We start from the raw sequence: 23,281 nt of genomic DNA, 5'->3' as shown, positions 1-23,281 counted from the left end.
TTCCATCCACTCCAGAACAAATGGCCAGCAGCTGTGTGGCAATAGCCAGTGGCCCAGGATAGGGAATGGGGAGGAAGAACCATCTAATCTGCCAAGCAGAGCATGAGAACAAGCATGGATGCAATGACCTGCTCTCCTCTTCAGGCTGGCAAGCAAGCTGAGGGAGAAGTCAGGGGCCTCAGGGGGCTACTACTGCCCTTACCCACTGTCTGGGCATTAGCGAGGAAACCAGTGGCCCAGTGACAATGGGGTGGAGCACACAATGCTGTCACCAATGCCTACCATGGACAACAGATCAGAGAAGGAGAAGCCCTGTCTACAACTTGGATCAAGAGGATATGCATCAATGCTGTTGGCTGCTGCTCGCTAACAGCCACCCATCCATCTCCCTTCCAGGTGTGTGAGCAAACAGGTGGCAACCAGGGACTGCCACCTGCAAGGAGAGAGCGTGACAGGGTCTGCTACTGCTCCTGCTCAGTGCCTACGTATGACTCTGTAAGGAGCCAAGGCCTGCTTGAACAACAGGCAGGAAAGAAGAAGAGTTGGTATTTATATGCTGACTTTCTCTACCACTTAAGAGAGCCTCAAACCGGCTTACAATCACCCTCCCTCACCCTCCCCACAACAGACACCCTGTGAGGTAAGTGAGGCTGAGAGAGCTGTGACTAGCCCAAGGTCATCCAGATGGCTTTATGTGTAGGAGTGGGGAAACAAATCCAGTTCACCAGATTAGCCTCCACCACTCATGTGGAGGAGTGGGGAATCAAACCCGGTTCTCCAGATCAGAAAGAGGAGCCCTGCCCCCTCAGGAGCCCACCTAGCATGATGACAGGAAGGGAATGGAGACTCTTGGCCCTCCAGGAAGGTCCAATACTTGCTGGTGCCTGGAGGGAGAGAGAAAAGGTAGGCAGATGGCCTCTCCTTTCCCCAGCAGAAGCAGTCTGTCAGAGTCAGCCCTCCTGGGGTAGGTGGGCCCTTAGTAACTGCCCAAAGACCCCCAATATCAACCCTGCACCTGCCTTTAAGAATGACTGGTCAGTCAAGCTTCTAAGTGCATTTGCATGATGAACATTTAACATTTATGTAGTTCACCTACACACTGGAGCACCTTCAACTTCTCCCAATTTGAAGGAACAGACCTGGGCTGATAATCTAAGTAAGGAAGCATGAATTATGCGCAGCTTCTCCAAGACACAAGAGTGGTCAGGTCTTCACTCTAGCATGGACAATGTTTTGTTTCCTTAGGGATATAGTATGAAATCCTGAGCACAATTAAACATTCTGAAGCCTGACAGACTTTTCAGAGAAGGCAAAGTACACTAGAGGAGGAGAATGTTGGCTGAACAGTCTATCAAATGGGAAGGAAGAAAGGGTTTGACCCACAAAAAAAGTAGAATGGTTGAATGTGAAGAAATACCTTAACCCCTGCAGCTTACCTCTTCTTTCAGGAGATGGCCTATTACGACTTCTTTCAAAAGGCTTTGTTGCATAGCGTAAAGTCCTGAGCATACTGCTCCTGGTTTGCTCTATGGAAAGATTCACAGAGAAAAAGGAAAAGTTCTTAGATTTTATGCTTATAGCTATTTAGGCAGCAGCTAGCCAAGACAAGTCCTCAGAAGTAAATATATAGGCTCCATAAATTGTTTTCTGCCATTCCCGATCACACAACATTTCAAAATAGCCAAGATGGTCCTTCTGCAAGCACATCAGCTACTGGAGTGAATGAGTGTGTTAAGTGCCATCAAGTCGCTTCCAACTTACGGTGACCCTATGAATCCCAAAAGAAAATCTAGTAGACCAACTAAAAAACAAAGGCCAGAATCATGCTCAGGTTTGAGATTTTCCCTCAATCCAGAAGCCAGATGTGGATCACTGCCACCATCAGAACCATTTCCTAACCAGGAGACTGGGGAAAGTCTCCTCACAGGCTTGAGAGTATCTGGTTGCCCCTCATGGACTTCCTTCATACCTGCTAGATATACTACGTAGTACTTCTAATCTAAAAGAAATGCAGTTAAGAGATTTCCCTCAAAATCATGAGGGCCAGGACTGACAATTCACACAACCCCAGACAGTGATTTTCCCTTTAAAAGAATGGGAAACAGGCTGTTGCTTCTGCACCTCCTCCCACCTTGTCCACTTTCCTTTCTTGCTTCTTGAGATCAGCAGGCTCTACTTTTGCCTCACAGTAAACAGGATATGAGCCCTGACCTGGATGGCCCAGGCTAGCCTGATCTTGTCAGATCTCAGAAGCTAAGCAGGGTCAGCCCTGGTTAGTATTTGGATGGGAGACCACCAAGGAAGTCCAGGGTTGCTGTGCAGAGGAAGGCACTGACAAACCACCTCTGTTAGTCTCTTGCCATGAAAACCCCAAAAGGGGTCGTCATAAGTCGGCTGCGACTTGACGGCACTTTACACACATACAAGCAGGATATGAAGAAGGCAAACAAACCACTGAAGAAACAGGGCAGGAGATGAAGTCACTGTTTCCTCATCTGATGCCTTGGAATTGTTAAAATGATCATGCATAGCATGATCTAGTAAGTATTATGTGTACAGTGAACCACCTCAACAGTTTTTTTTTAAGTCATTTATCTTAAAAACTTTTATTGAGAAAGAAAACTCCACAAAAATTAGATGCACATTTTAAAAAATAGACTACAAACAATCCTGGCATATCTTTAAAATACATGGGCAATGGTCCTTTTGGGATTTCAATCTGAACTTTTTCTGTACCCTTGTATCCTCTTTTTATTGTGGGTTGTCACAGATGTATATAAGAATTGCATCTGAACAGCACCTAGCACACTTGGGTGTGGAAGAAAGTGAAGCACAAAACAGAAGAAAGCCTAAATGTAAAAATATACCATAATTAATTAAAATTAAAATATACAATAATTAAAATTATATAATAATTAAAATCAAGCATTGTATCGCCCTACCTTCCTTTTCAGTCAAGAAGTGGCCCTGTGGTAGGCAGGAGCCAAATCTGACTCACAATGCAATTCTATTTGATCCTTTGGTATGCACAATAGATTTTGGCTATGTCAAAACCATCCCCAGGATATAGACTACAGAGGTTAAAAAAACAGGGCTGCCAAATCTTGAGAATATCAAACATGAGCCCTCCTGAGTGCTTGACAGATACCCTGCTATGGAGAAAAATATTGCAAGGACTAAACATGCTCAGCCGGCTGGGATATAACCAACTCTCCTGACAACAACGGTGACATTTAGCTACAAGTCCAAAAATAATGAGTTCACATGATTTCCAAAAAACAGGGGGTTCCAAAAACGGCCACCTCCTTCCATTTTTTGAATTATGTACTTTTAAAAAAGTTATAATTTCCATTTTTTAAGTTAATTGAGGCCTGTTTAAACATTACGTTCTGATTAAAGTTCTCAACCTAGTATAGGTTCCAGGATTCACCTGTGTGCCTCCTTCTCCTCTTTATTTTTGGCAGGTAAGACATGAACTGGCCTGAATTTCATTTATTTCACCATAGTATCTCTCCAGCCACCATGTATCCCTGGTCAGAAAGAGAGCTAAGGGAGATACTGCAGTCAAACAAATGCAAAACAGCCAGTTTGTTACTTTCCACGTGCAGTGAGGGAGACAGCCCCCCCTACACACACACACACTCATGATTCACAGGAGGTTAAGAGAACCTGCCTAAACAAGTCCCTTTCCCCCAGGGAGAGGTGAAGCCTCATAACCACCATAAGAAACAGTCAATGTGACAGAACGCTGATGAACAGTTACACATTCAAAGTGTGTCCACTCGATCAAAACACCAAACCAGAACCTCAGGCTTACCTTGACTCCACTATAAGTAAGTGGGAGCATTTGAATGTTGCTGACAGAAGATGGATTCCATGTAACATTGCACCTGCCTGAAGGTGGTGTAGGGTTGCATGAAAGCAGTGCTTGGCTGACTGCACTCAATACATGGCAGAGATGGGACAAGCTTTACTGAGTAATCTCCATAGTCTCTTTTACCTGCATATAATGCTTTCTTCTTTCTGGTTGGACTCTCAAAGTGTGCCTGACGTCCATCCATACCAGGCTGTGGAGAAGCTGATGCCGGCTCTTCAGAGGCACAATATGGCCTATGTGGAGATGGGGGATTCAGACCCTCAACTCGTGTGCTTACTGTGGATGCAGTAAAAGCCTGTCTGCGGTGTCTGTTTAAGAAACAGACATGTCACTAGCCGTGCCAAGAAGTGTGAAGTCTGAAATACTGCATTTTTAATACATTTTGTTTGTGGAACTGGACTGGTGGGAAAGCTGCTCATGTAAACTTCATGCTTGATGCTCAAAGAAGATTCCTGGGAAACTAAACAGTAAAGTATCTACTTCAGAGAGCTCAGGTAAGACAACAACCATGAATATTTCCTTTCGGAGTTTAAGGAGTCCAACTTTATTATGACCTAGTGGGAGCTACTGACAGCCACTTGTCTCTCCAGGTACAAACCGGCTGCTTTGTGAATGGAATGCAGCACGTGGAGAAGACAACGGCGGAATGATACACCTGGTTGTCCTGTTTATAATGGCCACTTTGCACACGTGGTTCTCTCCTTACAGTAAATTAGTCCTCTGAGTCATGCACCATAAACAGGCATTTGCAAACCATTATTCAAGACATATTTTGAGCATGGAAAATGGCAGGTTATAGTCACAGAATGAATCAGGCCATAGGCAGAGTCATTATGAGCAAAATTAAGAAAATACTGAGGCTGGGTTGGTAAATGCTTCAACCCTAAGATGAAAGGAGCAAAAAAAAATTCATGCAAATTTCTTAATATTTTTCAAACATATGCTATATTTTTTCTAATTTGTACTTTTCTAATTTTGTATGTTTACCAAAGGCACCCCAAATAAATGTCAGAGAAGTAAGCATAGGTTATAATAGTTTTCCATCAAGAGAAAGTTTTTACTGTGAAGAACGTCAGTGCATTTTTTTTACTGCAGGGGAAAATACCTCTTCTTGCAACATTTACCTTCTAATACTCAACAGTCAAGACAAAACATGCAAGAAGGTGCCCAAGGGGTGATATGAGAGGTAAAAGCAATAAAAGTACATACTTATACTCCCGGTTCTTCGCGCCATTAAACCAATCCATCAATACGTCATCAGTGTAGAAAGTTTTTATTTTCTCCAGTTCTTTTATTCCTTGTTCAATCTCTTTCTTAAGAAGATATATATCCTCACACTGCCAAAATGAAAGAAATATGGGGAAATATACCAGTTATGAACATGGTAATAAATTGGCCCAATAATTCCAACTGGAAAAAATGTTACATTATGACCATAATTTCTTGGAACACTGTCCATTAACCCTTGTTTCTATATTTACTCTCTATTATTCTTTCACTTCTTTCCTGGCATTAAATTTCACTTCTAGCCCTTTCTTCTTTGTACACCTCAGCCATCCCTATAATTTAAGAATAATGTTAGTCAAGTTAAGGTTTTACAAGAATAAGTACCCCAGAGTAGAGATATGGTTGAAAATTCATATTATCTTTCCAAAACCTGCTGTTCTGACAATGCACCTCTGGTGGAGTTAACGTTTGCTAGAAATTATTGTATTCCAAAGAATCATTGCTATATTACTCTTCATTTTATGGTCTTACTTCTACTACAGAATTCACAGCACCTTGGAATATTTCACTAAAAAAAATTGTTGTTGTTTTTGCTATCACTAACGGGCTCTACGCAAATACATAAATAAAAGGGAATAAATGAATGCAGTGAAACCACAAACTTGCTATCTTAATCCAGTATACCCCTCTCATCAGCATTTGATTCACTTAATAGGTTTCATGAGAAACTTTCACATGACTTTTCAATATTAACTTGTTTTAAAGAACTTTTTCTTTTCATCTTTGCAAGACTTGCCTCAAAAGGTTTTGGAGCATCAGGGTCCGTCACACAAATATGATAGTAATGAAACCGTCCACCCGTTTCATTGGCCAGCTGATGTAAAAATTTATTGGCTTCGGTATCATCACAGTTGAAGGAAATTGTGTGAATGGGAATTTTCCGCTCAAGTTCAGGCTGGGCTAAAATGGTTTGGGGAGGCTGCAAAAAAAGGGGGGGAGGGAGATTAATGAATGCAAACGCAGTCCTTGAGTCCTAAAGTTGTCAGGGACCTTATAGGTCACGGCTTAATGCAGGAAATCCAAAGCATGTTTGACAGATGCTACTTCTTCTTAAGCAAGGTATAACAAAAGTATTAAAGCCTTTATTGATTTCAGCCATAACTATCAATAATGCCAATAGGAATACTTCTCACTGATAATTGCATTTTAGGGATTGACAGCCTTATACAGATAGCTTTAATTTCTCTCATCAGCACCTCCAGTGCAGGTACTTCGGATGCTTCAGGATGAACTGGTCCAAGCTGTTTTGCACGGCAGATTCAATCAGAATCAATTGCGCAGTGTGCACAGCTCACTTCCTATACCATCTGCGGTGGCTTTCCAGATAGGGGGAATACCCCTCCATTCCCAAGATGCTTGCTGGACTCTTGATTATGTAACAGAATGAATAGCAGTGAGCAGAGCAAACCACCATCAAGACAAAACAAAGGTGACCCTGGTGAATTTAGGGGTGGACCATTATTCCATAGTAGAACACCTGTTTCACGTTGATAATATGGGTCCTAGGCATAATCAATGGCAAAACTAATTTTAAGGGATCTCAGGAAGAATGGTTGGGTAAGACTGAGAGCCACTGCCAATCAAAATTCTGGGCTGGATAGACCATTGTAAGGCAACTTCCTTTACATTAATTTACCAAGTCAGATAGACATTCAATCTAAAAACACTGCTACATGTAAAATTCTTCAAATATCCAAGCCATCTTACAGATCCAAGCCAACTTGTGTGTGTAAAGTGCCGTCAAGTCGCAGCCGACTTATGGCGACCCCTTTTGGGGGTTTTCATGGCAAGAGACTAACAGAGGTGGTTTGCCGGTGCCTTCCTCTGCACAGCAACCCTGGTCTTCCTTGGTGGCCTCCCATCTAAATACTAACCAGGGCTGACCTAGCTTAGCTTCTGAGATCTGATGAGATCAGGCTAGCCATCTATAAGCCAATTTACAGATATGTATATAAAAGCTTTATTTTTCATTTACGTTATAAACCAGGGGCACCCACCAACACCTTTCCAGGTGCCTGCCAAGTGTTTTTAGCAAGTGGGAGGGGCCATGTGTGGATTAGGCCCAGCTCATGTAATGCGGAAAGTTAGGTCAGATGCCTGAAAAATGAAGACAGATACTGGCAGGTACTAGCTCAACATGTATACTTTTTGTGTATGCAAGAAAATATTTTAAAACAATCTATTCATTTTAAAAGGCATCCTGCTAAACACAGTTCCTTCCTGAAACATAAAAGTGTTACTATTAGAGTTATGAATAACCTCACTTCCTAGGCTCCACCTCCTGTGGCAGCCATTTTGTGGTTGCACCCCTCCACCCTGTGTTAGAATTCCAAAGGTGCCCACAGGCTTAAAAAGGCTGAGGACCCCTGTTATAAACTGTAATTTTCCACGATAATATTTACAGTGCAATTTTGATAATAATATGCTAGCGCAGTGATGGCGAACCTTTTAGAGACCAAGTGCCCAAACTGCAACCCAAAACCCACTTATTTATTGCAAAGTGCCAACATGGCAATTTAACCTGAATACTGAGGTTTTAGTTTAGAAAAAACAACTTATACATTAACATCTTTTGTCTTAAAAGAAGAACACAATAACAGAGCTGTGGCAAGGAGTTCACCAGGTTATTTACATGCTGGGTAAGTGGGTGTTCCTCTTTTAGTAGAGGATTTCACTGAAAGGTGGGAGGCGCTGCAAAGCCCGCGCTGTGGCCCGGGCGCTCTGCTCCCCTCCAGGTATGCCACGCTGTGAGCTATGCTCCCCTCCAATCTAGCTCCTCTCCAACCCCACCACAGGAATCACCTTCACCACAGACTCAACAGGCTGCCATCTGCGCTGCACCCTCACGCTGCATGTGAGCCGCCTCGCATGTGAGCTGCCCTGCCGCATGTGACAGGGGAGAGAAGAAGCGCCCCCATTGGGCTGCTGGGCAGAGGGGCAGGTGATGTGAGAAATGCCCTCAGGCACGTGTGGAGAGATGGAGGAGAGCAGCCCGGCCTCGCATCCCTCTGGCTTTCTAGTAACGAACACAGGCGAACACGGCGCGCGTGCCCACAGAGAGGGCTCTGATGCCCCCTCTGGCATGTGTGCCATAGGTTCACCACCACTGTGCTAGCGAGATCAATAGTGACCACATACTGTAGTCACAATTGATGCTGTTGTACGAATCTTACAATTTGCCACTGACATATGGAACAAAATCCACAACAATGACAGGCTTAAGTCAACAATTAATTATCTACCATCAGTGTATACCATTAAGACCATCTGAAGAGAAACAACTTCTATATTCCTACATTTATTGTATTACACATCAAAATCAGTAAGTTTTCATTTCCCATATTAATTTTCCTGTATCTGTAAAGGCATAATAAATGCAACATTCTTTCAAAAGGTGGACAACACTTCAAAGGATGCTTCAAATGTAGCTTGGAGAGCAGAACATCACTCATCCTCTCTCCCCCATAACTAGGCATTTGGGAAAGCCAGCAAACTCTGCAGCTTCTATGGTAAATTTCTTAAGCTTAAGAATGAAGTAAAGATCTCTTCATAAGGCAGAGGCAGAAGCTGCATGTTCAGTTTCCCTTCTCCCCATCTGTATTGTCTAGTAGAACCTACCTTATGTTGTGAGGTCATGACATTCTATGTTTCACTTCCCCGGCTGCGTAACATTGGCTGCCTCTTATGGGGAACAGAGAAATACAGAATTCCACGACATCACAACAGAAAGTTTAGTTAGATGTTAAAGAGGTGGAGCCGGCACTTGTGGCTGCTGTTTTCAGCAGCAGCCCCGAGTTTGATTTATTGTCTAGTTCTGGTCTGGAAGCTTTTCTGCTTTTCCTTTTACTGCCGCCCTCTAAAATCCTCATCATTGATCAATTTACTCCCCAATATCCTTCCCGCCCCTGACCTGGATGGCCCAGGCTAGCTCAGTCTCATCACATCTCAGAAGCTAAGCAGGATTGGCCCCCTGTTAGTACTTGGATGGGAGACATCCCAGGAAGTCCGGGATTGCTACCCAGAAGCAGGCGATAGCAAACCACCTCTGAACATCTCTTGCCTTGAAAATCCTACGGGACTGCCGTAGGTCAGCAGCAACTTGATGGCATTTTTTACCACAACCCTCCCCTCAAACACTGCTAATTTTTCCAGTCTCTGCAATGCTGCTCATCATAGTTCAACTAAGAATCCTGTTCCATTTCTCCCCACAACCACTACCACACACACACACAATTTTTTAGGACCTACTACTCTGGGGCTTGAAAGATCATGCTTCTTCTGATGTCTCCACTACAATCATGTTGTGGGAGAAAAGATGTTGAGGAGAGGCTGGTGTCTTCCTTGGACTGTCATCCTAGCCAGCCCTCCTCTTCAGAGACTTGTCATATAGCCAGTGTTACATCATCATACTGCCCTGACACAGTTTGCTTCTTGCATAGATACCTGATCAGGTCTCCCATCGGTAAGAAGATAAATGGCTTGAGTTTTGTTATCATCGAAGGCAATCCGCAGCGCTGTCAGTGCATCTGTAGAACCTCCAACCTAATCAGTCAATGGAAAAATAGAGAAATGAAAATATTAACAGTGTTAAATGTGTGGAACACCTCCCAACGTTGGTTTACTGAGTGTGCTGGTGAGATGGATTATACAAATTATAAAACTCTGCCTTGATGTGGTAGATGCTAAATCCTGGATAATTGTTTCAGTACACAGGTGACAACTGGCATTTTAAGATTCAGTTATTACTATAAGAAAGGGATTAACTTAAGGCAAATATGCTTTGAAGATACAAATAAAACAATGTTACTCAGATGTGGGTTTTTTGGGTAGAAGGAGGACAAAGTATATCATGAAATGTATTACCTCATTAAATACGAACAGCAATGGGGGAGCTCAAAACTGAAGGCTATTGAGCTGTTTGGATTGAATGGAACACTCTTAGGTATTTGATTACAATACAATGTTCCTGCATGGCCAGGTGATGGCTAAAACTGCTCAGCCGTGGAGAGAGAGAAAGAGAAATGTAAACTCTTGCTTCAGGGACTCTTCCTAAGAAATTTCCACATTTCTAATTGGGGTATTTTCACATATAACATCCTAGGAGGAAAGACTGAAGGAACTGGTGGGAGGGGCTGTGGCTCAGTGGTAGAGCCTCTGCTTGGCATTCAGAAGGTCCCAGGTTCAAGCCCTGGCATCTCCAGTTAAAGGAACCAGGAAAGTAGGTGATGTGAAAGACCTCAGCCTGAGACCCTGGAGAGCCACTGCCGGTCTTAGCAAACAATACTGACTTCGATGGACCAAGGGTCTGGTTCAGTATAAGGCAGCTTCATGTGTTCAACTGGGCATATTTAGAAAAAGAGGAACATTATGGCACTCTTCAAACAGTTCAAGAGCAGACACATAGGAAAGACCTAAGACTTGACCCTTGCTGCTCCAGAGGGCAAGACTAGAATCCAGTGGCCTTAACTTATAGGAGAGTAGATTTCAGCTAGACATTAGAAGAAACTTCCGAACAGTTCAATAATGGAACCAAGGGGGCTCTCCCTCACTGGAGGTTTTTTTTAGCAGAGGCTGGGCAGCCATCGGTTGTGGACGCTCTAGCTTTGTATTTCCAACATTGAGCTGGGGGATGTGTTAGAATGGCCCATAAGACCAAATCCAACTCTTAGTCTATTAAGTTTTTGAATGGGCAATGGGAGATTCATGATCAAAGCTCCCTGTGTTTTTATGTTTTACTTAAGAGCAACCTGGGGACAGTCATTATTGGACTAGTGGCACTGAAAGAGAGGACATTAAATGCTCCCCCCCCCCCACAGCCCACTATTTTTCCCAGTCACAATAGTTTTCCTGACATGGCTATTAGCCTCACAATCACATATGAAACTTATCAAGGAATAATTTCTGAACTGTACCATGCCATCTCTCCATCACTATCTGTGAACACAGCACACATATACAGAAACACGTCTGTCTGCCACCGGCATATTAGGTGATAAATTCATACAATACAGATAGCCAAATTAATATATACGAATACAGGGTACTTAAATAAATTGGCTTATTTACGTTTTCTTGAAGTTATTTCTGTGTTTACCTCCAGCCCTTTTACCCAAAGCAAAGCGTCCTCCAAATTACGCTCATTAACGTCAGCAAGTTTCTCTTTCCAAGCTATCACTTCCGCATCAAATTTAACAAGGTTAAACTGAGTTTTGTTTTGTAGTTGTTCCTGCAAGAAACAGTCTGCTGAATTCTCCTTCACAGAAGCAAACATCAAAACGGCTAAATTTGAAAATCAATTGCTGCATTCTTCTAGAAGTTATATTAAAAATTCGTTTTTTATAATTCTGCTTCACAACCTGTTGAAAATATCCACCCAACCCCAAATATGAAGAAACAATGAGTGTTTTACCGGGAAAACACAGTATACGCATTCATTTTTTTCACAACCCTAGTGTCTAAAATAATAATTGTCACTCACCCGGATAAGCTGAAGTATTTTCTCCTTCACAACTGGCAGTTTATTTTTCATTGATTGAGATGTATCAATGAGAATATAAATGTTATCTTCAACTACATCCCCAAAGAGTGCTTTGCTCCCTTTTTGCAGATCCTGAAGTCTGTACAAAAACAGTTAATGTGAAATGAAAGGCTTAAAGTATTGTGTGAAATGCAATCTTCCAACCTCTTACCTCTGAATCCACCTCACCAATCCATTAGGGTCAAATATATTCATTCAAGTCATAGATTTTTTTTAAATGCGGTGTATTTAATACAAGCAAATATGTAAATGTATTCAGTGTTGATCATAGTAAAAAAAAAAAAAGGTAAAGGTCCCCTGTGCAAGCACCGGGTCATTCCTAACCCATGGGGTGACGTCACATTCTGACGTTTCCTAGGCAGACTTTTGTTTACGGGGTGGTTTGCCAGTGCCTTCCCCAGTCATCTTCCCTTTACCCCCAGCAAGCTGGGTACTCGTTTTACTGACCTCGGAAGGATGGAAGGCTGAGTCAACCTTGAGCCGGCTACCTGAAACCAACTTCCGTCGGGATCGAACTCAGGTCGTGAGCAGAGCTTTTGACTGCAGTACTGCAGCTTACCACTCTGTGCCACGGGGCTCCTGATCATAGTTGATCATAGTACATGAGTACAATTATACAGGTATGGTTTTAAGCGTCCATAAAATTACTTTTTCTCATCAATTCCTCTGAGTTTCACAGACCCCTGATAACTTTGTTATGCATTTTCCCCTTTTGACAAGAGACCTCCTGGAGGTCTGATTTAAAAGAAATCATATTTGAACAGTTAACACTTCAACATATATTAGGTATTGTGTTTTTGCATTACAATTTTCTGCCACATTTGGTCATACAGCCTCCCAACACCTTAGACCCTTCCCCAATTTACTGCAATTGGGGACCAGTCCCAATGCCTTTGAAATGAAACCCTTCAATTAAAACATACACACACCCAAAAAAAACCTGCTTAGAGATGGGGTCAAAAGCCACAAAACAGCTGGTCCTTTTACTATAGGATAATATATTAGTATATGAAGTAGAACATGTTAGGGGGAAAATATACATTCCTCCTCACTGTAGAAGAGTTAAGTGGATGTGTGAATGTCATGTAATAAAATTAAACTGTTTATCTCAGGTTTAGAATATATTCATTCTCAATTAGAACACTCTGTTGTTACTTCCATAGCATCTTATCGGAGACTTAAGAATGCTTAATGCTAGTTTGGGATGTGGGATGGTATAGTATAGCCCGATCTCATCAGATCTCGGAAGCTAAGCTGGGTCAGTACTTTGAAGACAGTTTTTTCCTCTTCTTTAAAGGCCCTTCCCCCACATGACCCCAGTGTATAAAGTAAGTTGAGTGACTGCAAGAGAGAAGACCTTCTTGGTAGAAGCACCACATATCTACCTGGCCCCATCCCTTTCATTGAATACTAATCCTTTTTTATAGGCCCTTTCATTTGTAAGCACGGCTTACGCTTTTGGATAATTGTGCTTGTATTGGCATTAGTGATGGCTTTTACTATATCTGGAACTGTTGCTTCTCTTTTTATTGCTTTGTATAATTATCTAGCTGTTGTCTGTATACAACTTCTTTTTGTAGTGAATATGGCATAATAGATATATATTGCCCAGGTGGTCCATATTTGAATGAAAGGTTAGAACAGCAATATTTGAAATAAATAGATAAAAAGAAATTAGTTTAGAGAAGATTTCAGTAGAAAGTAAGCTAACCTGCTTTCCATTTGATTGAGAGCATTCTTCATTCTTTCTTCATATTGCAAATACTTTTTAGGCTCAAGATGTACATGGGCTATAGTCCCATCTTGCAAGTACATATATATAAACTTGTCACAGTATTTTGCATGGATTATTTTCTTGTTAGTCTCCTACAGGAGAAAAATGTTTTGGCACTGATTTTACACATAAACACCACCAAAAGGGAGCATCATGTGTACAAAAAAGAAATGCCAAAGAACATCACACTGTATGACTGTAATGAACAGGACACATCAGCCAACAAAGAAATTTCTTAGGACAGTTCTGTAAAATCAGAATAATGATTATTGGGACAGATTTAAACTTACATGTACTAAATACATATACAAAAATGTATGCAAAAAGCATCTCTAAAGGAGCACACATGAATATTAATGAACATGTGCTAAATGCACCTCCAAGAGCCCCGTGGCGCAGAGTGGTAAGCTGCAGTACTGCAGTCCAAGCTCTGCTCACGACCTGAGTTCAATCCCGACGGAAGTCGGTTTCAGGTAGCCAGCTCAAGGTTGACTGAGCCTTCCATCCTTCCGAGGTCGGTAAAATGAGTACCCAGCTTGCTGGGGGTAAAGGGAAGATGACTGGGGAAGGCACTGGCAAACCACCCCGTAAACAAAGTCTGCCTAGGAAATGTCGGCATGGGTCAGGAATGACCTGGTGTTTGCACAGGGGACCTTTACCTTAACTTAAATGCACCTCCACAGAAAATCCATTCTAAGTCCATCAAAAGGACAGGTAGACAGGTATCTGGTATATTGTCTTGTTTCAAAAAGTATCTTCATCAGAAGAACACAGAATGGAAGGCAATCAAATGAATTTTCAAGTGGTAAATTCTCACCATGGGATGACATGTCCATTATAGTCATACAGCGTGGTGCTATTTACTATTTTTCCTTGCCAAGTTTACACATGGCATGACCTTCCTGAAGCATTGTTCCATCATTTTAAAAGTGCACCTATACGCAACCACCAATGCAGAAACAACCCCGGAAAACCTCCTATATTCCACAAGTGTTGCTGTAGTGATAAAAATATCATTTTCATGTTCTCCTAGACCTATGAATGTTTAGAAGATAACAGGTACAGCTGTGGGGCTTGAGATTAATTCAACCCCTGATCTTTTACAACACCTATTCCAACCCAGTCACAGGCAATATGACGTACAGCTCTTATCATTCAAATCAATGCCTCAAAAGAAAAACTTTACCCAGAAACCTTCTTTAAAAGCCAGAACCCTCTGAAGTCTAGAAATGTTGGGAGGTAGGGGATCTTCTCACCATTTCACAGTTGTAGGATAATAGCAGAGAATGTCCATTCTTGCACAGAAACCAAAAACACTTTCAGGGGTGGGGCACACAATGAAAAGCAATGACATCTGGACAGATCAAGGAATGCACACTGGCAAGGGAAGGCAGTCCCTCAGATATACGGACCCCAGATCATGAAGAGCTTTAATGGTAATAAATAACCAGCACCTAGAACTGAACCTTGAAACAGACTTAATGGAAGTCAGTTCAGAGGTTCTAAAAGAATTAGAGCAGGAGTCCCCAACGTGGTGCCCATGAGTGTCACAGTGACCACCAACGATTTTTCTGTTGCCCACCAAGTAATTTTTAGGAAATAGGCAGGGCTAAGGTAGGGCTTTTGCCCAACAAGGCTTCTGACTGGCTATACAGGTTTTTTAAATGTTGCTTTGGCAGCAGCTGCACCACAGCAGAAGGATCTGCACTATGTTACTGAAATTACGCTGTGGCAATCATTTGGTGTCTGGCTCTAGCTCCTGTGGCAGGCATTTTCGTGGCAGCCGTTTTGTTGCATACCCACCATGTCATGTCAGGATTCCAAGTGTGCCAGCAGGCTCAAGAAGACCCCTGAATTAGGGAATCTTCTGTTTTTTATACCTCTAGATCAATACACTGAAATTAACTTAAAGAAGATGAAACCATCTCTTTCATTTATTCAGTTAGCTAATACAGGGGAAGTATAAGTCACCTTCTTTGCTCAATTTCTTGAATGAGTTCAAACTTTTTAAATTCCTTTTTGCACTTTTATCCAACCACCACATGCTGAGGTTGAATTAAATCATGAGATGTTGGTCTTTTGTTTCCTTTTGCTGGAAGCAGCAACATCAGTAACTACATTTGTCTGATCCTCTGTGGTTTACTGTTTTGTTCTACTCTGCTGGTTGTTACTAGTTTTATTATGAGCTTTTGAGTTAATTGTTCTTTCATCTTGTTATGATGTGTGATTAATTTCAGTTGGTTCGCATGAACCATCCTGAAGGTCCATAAGACTGAAAGACAGGGTACAAATGTAATTAATAAATCGTATCAATAGATAATCAGGGTGAAGGCGCCAATATCAAAGCCAAAGCACTGCCACTGTCCTGAGACAGGAGCTCATCCCTCCTGCTCAGGACTTTCCCAACCCCAACAGCCAGGTGAAATACCCTGGGGGGACCCCGGCCGGCCAGAAGACGGAAGAGGGACAAATACCACCTTACTCACCTGAGCCGTGCCGTCAGAGCACGCTCCTGGAGCCAGCACGCTGCCCAACCCCCCCCAAGGATGCCAGGAAGATGCCGCCAGGGTTGGCATGCCACCAGGCTCCACAAGCAGTGGTGCAGCAGTGCCTCCCTATCTGGGCAGGGACAGCAGAGCCGCCGATCAGCTGATGGCTGTCAGTGCCTCCCAGCAAGTGGAGATGCCGACATGCAGAGTGGGGCAGGATAACTGAGGGAGGCAGGAAGGGAGGGGAACTCAGCCTCCTATATGTGCCCTCAGAGGAGGGCAGGGCTAGGAGGGGAGAGGGAATTAGGGGGTGGAGCAACCCCTATATATATGCAGACTGAGGCCAAGGTCGAGGAGGAGAAGGGGCTGACAGGTCAGACTGCAAGGAGTTGGCATGCAGCCCAGGGGGTTCAAAGAGGCATTGCTGTCTGCCCGCACCATTCTGAGACCAAGGAAGCCCGGGAAGTTTGCCAGGGGCCAGAGGGAAGGAACCTGGATCCACAAGGTTCCCCAGGTCAGGGAAGCGGAACCTCACAGCCACCTTGAAAATAGATGTCATAATCTTGGCTGTTCTTCTGCATGAGCACCACATGACAACTATAGTGCTGTAGTCAGGTAAGAGTGCCAAAACAGTGAAAAGACTTTCAAAGCAATGCTTGAAGGAGGGTTTATTAGTTTAAATACCCTACCCAACCCATTTTTCCAAATGTCTTCCACCATAGGAGAGACCATTACAAGTTCTACTTTGAAAGATGCTTCCTTGAAATTCTATTTCACACAGGATATATCAGTACCTAAGTGGAAGCATCTTGGCTAAGCCAAGTCCCTGCCTACATCCAAAAGATTTCAAGCTTGTGGGAGCCAAGCATTTCCGCATACTCTGATGCTCATATACATTAAAAAAAAAAAAAAAACACTCTTGCTGAGTCAAAAACCAGCTGAACAATTTTGAGGCAAATGGAGAGCTTCTGTAATGATATGAAAATGGTGGCTATCACAATAACAAACAAAGCTTCCTAACTATATAACCAGCACATCTGTAGCAATCAGAAGTCAACGAAGGAGCCAGACAGATCCCCCTTACGCCCAAAAGTAAGTGACTTACAGCATCAGTTTGCAAAAATTCATTCTCTGGCTTGGTTTTTATGTCAACAACCCCATCTGCATGACGAAAGGTGTGACTACCAAACGCTTTGGTCATCATTAGGTTCTGGGCCTTCAAACCCTTCTTCTGAAGCCACATCTTGGAACTCGCAGTATCCTGGACATCACATGATGAATAGTCAGTTTTGGTCACTAGGGGGAAAATGTGACTGGATGAGCATTTGATGATTTCAAGTTCACTATAAATACATCATCCCAACAACCCAATTAATATTGATTTATATCATGCCTTTCTCCCCAACAAAGACTCAAAGCAGCTTACATCCTTCTCTTCGGCACCCGACAGGTCTAGATTTGTCCTAGCACCAGTGGAGTATTTATCCCTGCTAGAGGTGAATAAGTTTAGGAAGGCCTTTACGCTAGCAAGATGTGCAGCCCCACCTTCAGTGATTTTAGAAGGTAGATATAAGAAAGTACTGAGATCAGAGAGACTCTGCCCCTGGCAAGTTGGGAGAAATAGACAGTCGAACATGCTTTCCTTAAATGTCCCTTTAATGAGGAAGCTAGACTAAAGTTCATAGTTCCCTCACATAAAAAAATTACTGCTAGCTCTGAAGAGGGAAAAACCAAGTACTTACTTTGGGAGGGGGATGCCTCAGTCACAAAGCAGGTTGCTAAATTTTGTGCATTCATTTGTAAGACTCGCTCATAGAATGGCCCTCGGAAACTTAAATGAATATTAATCTTTTAACTTCTCACTATGTAAGGAATTTTATATTGTTATAAAAGTATGCCAGGTGCCTTATAACTTTCTATTTTATAAGTGTATATATTTATTGTTGTCTGGCTCGTGCCGTATCAATGAACATTTAACATCCTTCTCTTCTCCATTTTATCCTCATGACAACCCCGTGAGGTAGGCTAGGCTATGCATGTGTGCCTGGCCCAAGGTCACCCAGCAAGCTTTCATGGCAGAGTGGGATTTCAAACCTGTCTCCCAGATCCTAGTCCAACACCCTAGCCATTACATCACACTGGCTCCAGGAGGGCGTTGTAAAGTACTGGGTCTTAGAGCAGGTGCAACTTTGCTTAATCGGTTTCCCAGGTACACAAGTAGGGATGTAGTAGAGCAGGAACACCCAAGCACACAGCTCTGGGATTCTTTTTAGACCTGGGTTTCTTTCAGTTTATTTTCTGCCACTCAAAAAACAAACAAACCCAAACTCTTGATCAAGACTGATTCAAACAGGCTTGCTTGTTTCCCACCCACCCCATCCTTCCTCTCTCTTGAAACGTCCCCCTCCCAATCTTTCTCATTCTTCCTACTCATATAGGAAAAGTTGCAGGGAAAGCTGCAAAGGATGCTACAAAGTTTTCAAAATATGATCCCCCACAGACTCGCTTTGTTTTCTTTAAAAGCTGGAAACCACACTTTTTCCCTTGTATATAGTAATATCACCCTAAGCAGAGAGGGTTCTGGTAAAAAGGAATCCTCTGATGTCCAGGTCAGCATTTTGCCATGTCAGGCCATTGTGCCTGCACATGTTATAAGGTGCATAGACAGCCTTTTAATCAACCACATATGCATAAGGAGAGTTTGCTATAATGCATTCCTTAACACATCCACCTTTGCAGGAAAAAAACTGAACTTGTTCTGGTACCCAGATCAAATTCCAGTGATATTTTTAACTGCGTTATGTGAACAACGAAAGATAAAATTCATTAATTAACATCTCGAACAATTGATGACCAGCCTGCAGAACCAACAGCTAGGCCATAGAGGTTTGAGGCATGCTTATGCCATGTGGCCAATAAGCTTGGCTCCTGGCTTCCTCTCCTGCCTACTCCTCAGCATAGCAGACTACAGGCCAACCACACTAAAGACTTGGGGAGATGTGAAATCGTGATACATAGCAGAGCCACATTCTTAGGGCCGTACTAAATTTGTGGTGGCTGCATCCAGATCCAACCTGTGGGTGATGACACCATTTTAAAGGGTTCTGTATGTGCCCTGAGTGCCTGATCTTGGCTCGGCCTGCAACTCTGTGAACTGAGACATTCCTGTCCCCCCTGTACCTTTTCAAGTGCCAAAATGCCCATCTGCAGCCGTTTCCGCACTTGAAAGGAGATGGGGGGGGGGGGAAACAAGCATGCTTCAGTCTGTCACACTGGGGGGCCAATCAGGATAGAGCCCTCACATCATATTTGTATCCTTTTAAAATGGCATTGGCGTCCATGGGTTGATCCTGTGGACAATGTTGCATCTTGCTTGGCCCTTATAGTTTGGACCTGACAGTGGCATGCCTACCCATTTGGCTGCCAGCCAACGGCATTCAGCGAGCATTCTTCAATCTACAGGTGAACAAGTGGGAAATCATCTCTAAAAGTGATACATGTTCAGAACTGGCCACTTTAACTATTCACAAAATGCAACTGTCATAGATTGTCTCTGTTCATTATTATTAACATTATTACAATGCTATCAGAAGTTTTTTTAATCATACCTTTAGCTGATTCAGACTCCTCAAACTCCACCAAAATTCTCTGAACTTGCAGCTGTGTATTCCTAGCTTCCTCCAGCTCCTTCCAGATCAAGAACACGTCTTCTCTGACACCTGCTCCTATTTTTAGAGTAAATGGGAGATGTACAGAAACGGAGGTGACTGTTGGAGTTCCCTCCTGTTGGCTGGTTTGCTTGTTTTTCATGTTCACTGAATAATCATCTAGCAGCTCTGAGCAATTGCCGTAGATTTTCCCTGAGTTTATCCAGGAGCAAATGCTTTCAAGGTAACACAGGCCTGGCTAAAAACATTTTGGATAGCAAACTGAACTACTTTTGTATTTCCTTGAAGTTTTTGTTTTAGTGGCGTTTAGGCACACTTGTCTTTTTCTGTATTGTACCCAGAGTCCGTAAACCAGAAAATAATGTTGACATTGAGAGTATTATTGTTAGTGAAGCATGGAATCATATATAAAACTTCTTGCCAACATTCGGTCATGCTGTAACATGATCAAGAATCATAATATAGAAGTGGGGGGGAGGGCTGATTCTCAGTGGCTCAAAGGGAAGAAGTGGGTGGCTGCAGGTCCCAGGTTGCACCTCTTGACTTACTCCCAAATAACTGAATAGTTCTCGTTCATTCCCATGAGGCAAAGAAAAGTGCACGGAGGGCATGATTATGGTGAGTGGACAGGGGATGGTCTGACCACCACTGATAAGAGATCCCACAGAGAAGTACTGTGTGCACAAAAACATACAAAAGAGATGTTTATGTCAAATGGTTATATAGTACAAACATAAGATTTAGCATGAGCATGTATGTAGTCATGTTAAACATATAGGGTTAGAGCAAAAGTTGGTTACTTAAAGAAAATTGTAGATCAGATGTTAAAGAGCAGGCAAAATAAGCAGGAATAATCTTAAAAACCACTAGGTGGTATACAATATTTCAACCAAGGGATACCGGAGTTTTTAATAATACGGTCTTTCGATCTGGATATTTTCAATAACCTAGCTGTTATAGAAAACAGTTAATATATGGCATTTCATAGGTTTGATATACTGTATGTATGGTTCTATGTATGAATATGTAGGAATTGTATTGTTTGTAAAAAAAATTGTTTTTTCGTTAATTAATAAAAAATATTTTTTTAAAAGAGATGCCAACCCACATATAAACCCTCAGGGGTGGCTGCACTATAGAGGCCTCTCTTTATTGCAACGGTGGTATTTTGCAAGCTGAATTTTTAAAAAACATACGAATTAAAATGCATCCTGGGAAATGATGCTCTCAGAGGTCTTCGCATGGATACAGAAAGAACACAAAGACAAAAGTAAATAAAGCAAAACGAAGAAGGCCCCAGCTATTAAAAAAAACCCGAATCCTTAACATTATTCTGTGCAGTGAGCTTGAATACATGCAAGCCTGCTGTTCCTGGCAAAGCAATCACAGACTGTGATTGTATTAGTATTAAAATAGCACCAGCAATACCTGCCAGCAACATTAGCATAACTCCTTTTCAATGCCAGGACAATGTCACTGTTTATGATGCTTTCACGGCGCCACAGTGCATGCGAACAACTTTAAGAAATTGTCGCTGGCAGAGCAAGCGTTAGGACGAGGCCACAAAGCTGAAAGTAACATGTTCAGCTGTCATTTTTAATTGATCAAACTGTTGCATATATCAGGCATAAGCAAGAGTTGCTTGACAAGAACATGTGCATCTTTTGCCCATTCATCAGTTCTTACAGAGACAACAGATCTCCCTCTTTCTCTCTCCAGTTACTACGTAATGGCAATGTGTTACTGTATACTGCCATCTCCTGGGACACTCCTTCAAGGATTCTATTGTTAATTAGGAATCAGCATTTTGGTTGAGTTCCATCAGATTCCCCCCACCCTTTTTTGTTGTTGTTTTTGGGACAGTACACATGACATGTTCATTTTTTATGTAAAAAAAATCATGCCAAACAGATGGATGGTTGGTACAGCATGCTGCAACCAGAGTGTTGACTGGAGTGGGTCATAGAGACCACATCACTCTAGTCTTCTTCCATCTACATTGGCTTCCAATATGCTTCTGAGCTCAATTCAAGATGCTGGTATTGACCTTTAAAGCCCTCTACAGCCTAGAACCAACATGCCTTAAACACTGCCTTCTCCCCTACGGATCTACCTGTTCACTCCAATTGTTTTCAGTTTCAACTGCTCAGTTTCCCCTGCCATCTGAGGCTAGATGGGGGCCAATTCAAGAAAGGGATTTCTTAGTCATGGCACCAAAACTTTGGAATTCCCTCCCCAGGGAGACTCGTCTGTCTTCTATCATCCTCCACCAATGGGTGGAGACTTTTTTGTTTCATTTTGCATGTTGTGTGTTCAGTGCCATCAAGTCGCTTCCGACTCATGGCGACTCTATGAATGAAAGTCCTCCAAAATGTCCTAACTTTGACAGCCCTGCTCAGATCTTGCAAACTGAAGGCTGTGGCTTCCTTTATTGAGTCAATCTATCTCTTGTTGGGTCTTCCTCTTTTCCTGCTGCCCTCAACCTTTTCTAGCATGACTGTCTTTTCCAGTGACTCTTGTCGTCTCATGACGTGACCATTTTGCATACCACCCAATAATGGTTATTGGCCCTTCTCTCTGGTTCTGTATGTTTATGTGTTTTTATTGAATTATTTCATAATTTAAACTGTTTTTAATTATTCAAACATGTTAATGTTTTCATGTTCAGTGAGGAGACCAAGTCTCTGTTCCCACTCGGGCACAGAGCTCATGGATAACCTTCGGTCTCTTAAACTAAATGACCTCACAAAAAGGAATGGAGGAAGGGAGAACCATATACCTTGCAGTTCTTAGGGGGGAAAGCGCAGGATTAAAATGAGGGGGAGATATTTAAAAAGCTGATACTTGTCTAACAGCCCAAAACAAATTTTTATAGGAAATACAGATTTCCATCTCCAAAATACAGATTTCTACCCACAAAAGTGGTTTCTTATTCTCTGCATTTTCTGTTTGCATGTGGATGAACCCACTGCACATTTTATCCAAACTACCCAGCAAGTCATTATTTTCCAACTAAGCACAAGTATGAAGACTTTGCAGAACCTCTACTTCATATACCTCTGGAGGGAAGAAGAAGAGTTGGTTTTTATATGCCAACTTTCTCTACCACTTAAGGGAGACTCAAACCGGCTTACAATCACCTTCCCCTCCCCACAACAGACGCCCTGTGAGGTAGGTGGGGCTGAGAGAGCTCTAACAGAGCTGTAACTTGCCCAAGGCCACCCAGCTGGCTTCATGTATAGGAGTGGGGAAACAAACCCAGTTCACCAGATTAGCCTCCGCCGCTCATGTAGAGGAGAGGGAAATCAAACCGGGTTCTCCAGATCAGACTCCACCACTCCAAGCCACCGCTGTTAACCACTACACCACGCTGGCTTAACCACTACACCATGCTGGCTGATAATGTGAGCAATTAGGGAGCTTGTATTGATAGTATGGAGAACAAACACAACACATTAAAATTAATCCAACTAATTAATAAAATTACCAGTTAGATGCATAGTTTCCAAAGAGACTTCAATCATAGCGGCTTTTATCTCATCAACACTTCTCAGAACTGTCTTGTCTGCAATCTCTGCATGCCAATATTTCACTGACATAAGCAATCCTCAATAACCCAATATCAATAACCCAATCCTCAATAACCCA

The 23,281-nt window shown here is 42.5% G+C and overlaps 1 protein-coding gene across 1 annotated transcript in view; it reads right to left on the bottom strand.

The window, feature by feature from the left end:
- VWA3B (von Willebrand factor A domain containing 3B) overlaps positions 1–23,281 on the bottom strand; it is an 82,872-nt gene that overhangs the window by 39,038 nt on the left and 20,553 nt on the right. The window contains exons 8-17 of the mRNA XM_056862166.1: positions 19,574–19,690; positions 17,071–17,261; positions 13,414–13,568; positions 11,643–11,781; positions 11,259–11,390; positions 9,608–9,706; positions 5,901–6,083; positions 5,087–5,214; positions 4,001–4,185; positions 1,437–1,526 (exon numbers count right to left, since the gene is read on the bottom strand). Coding sequence (XP_056718144.1) covers positions 1,437–1,526; positions 4,001–4,185; positions 5,087–5,214; positions 5,901–6,083; positions 9,608–9,706; positions 11,259–11,390; positions 11,643–11,781; positions 13,414–13,568; positions 17,071–17,261; positions 19,574–19,690 — 1,419 coding nt within the window. The remainder of the gene's footprint in view (positions 1–1,436; positions 1,527–4,000; positions 4,186–5,086; positions 5,215–5,900; positions 6,084–9,607; positions 9,707–11,258; positions 11,391–11,642; positions 11,782–13,413; positions 13,569–17,070; positions 17,262–19,573; positions 19,691–23,281) is intronic.

This window comes from Euleptes europaea, chromosome 16 (assembly GCF_029931775.1).
Source record: "Euleptes europaea isolate rEulEur1 chromosome 16, rEulEur1.hap1, whole genome shotgun sequence".
Classification (NCBI taxonomy): domain Eukaryota; kingdom Metazoa; phylum Chordata; class Lepidosauria; order Squamata; family Sphaerodactylidae; genus Euleptes; species Euleptes europaea.
Note: the sequence above shows the minus strand (reverse complement) of the source record. Positions and strands in the feature narration are given on the sequence as shown.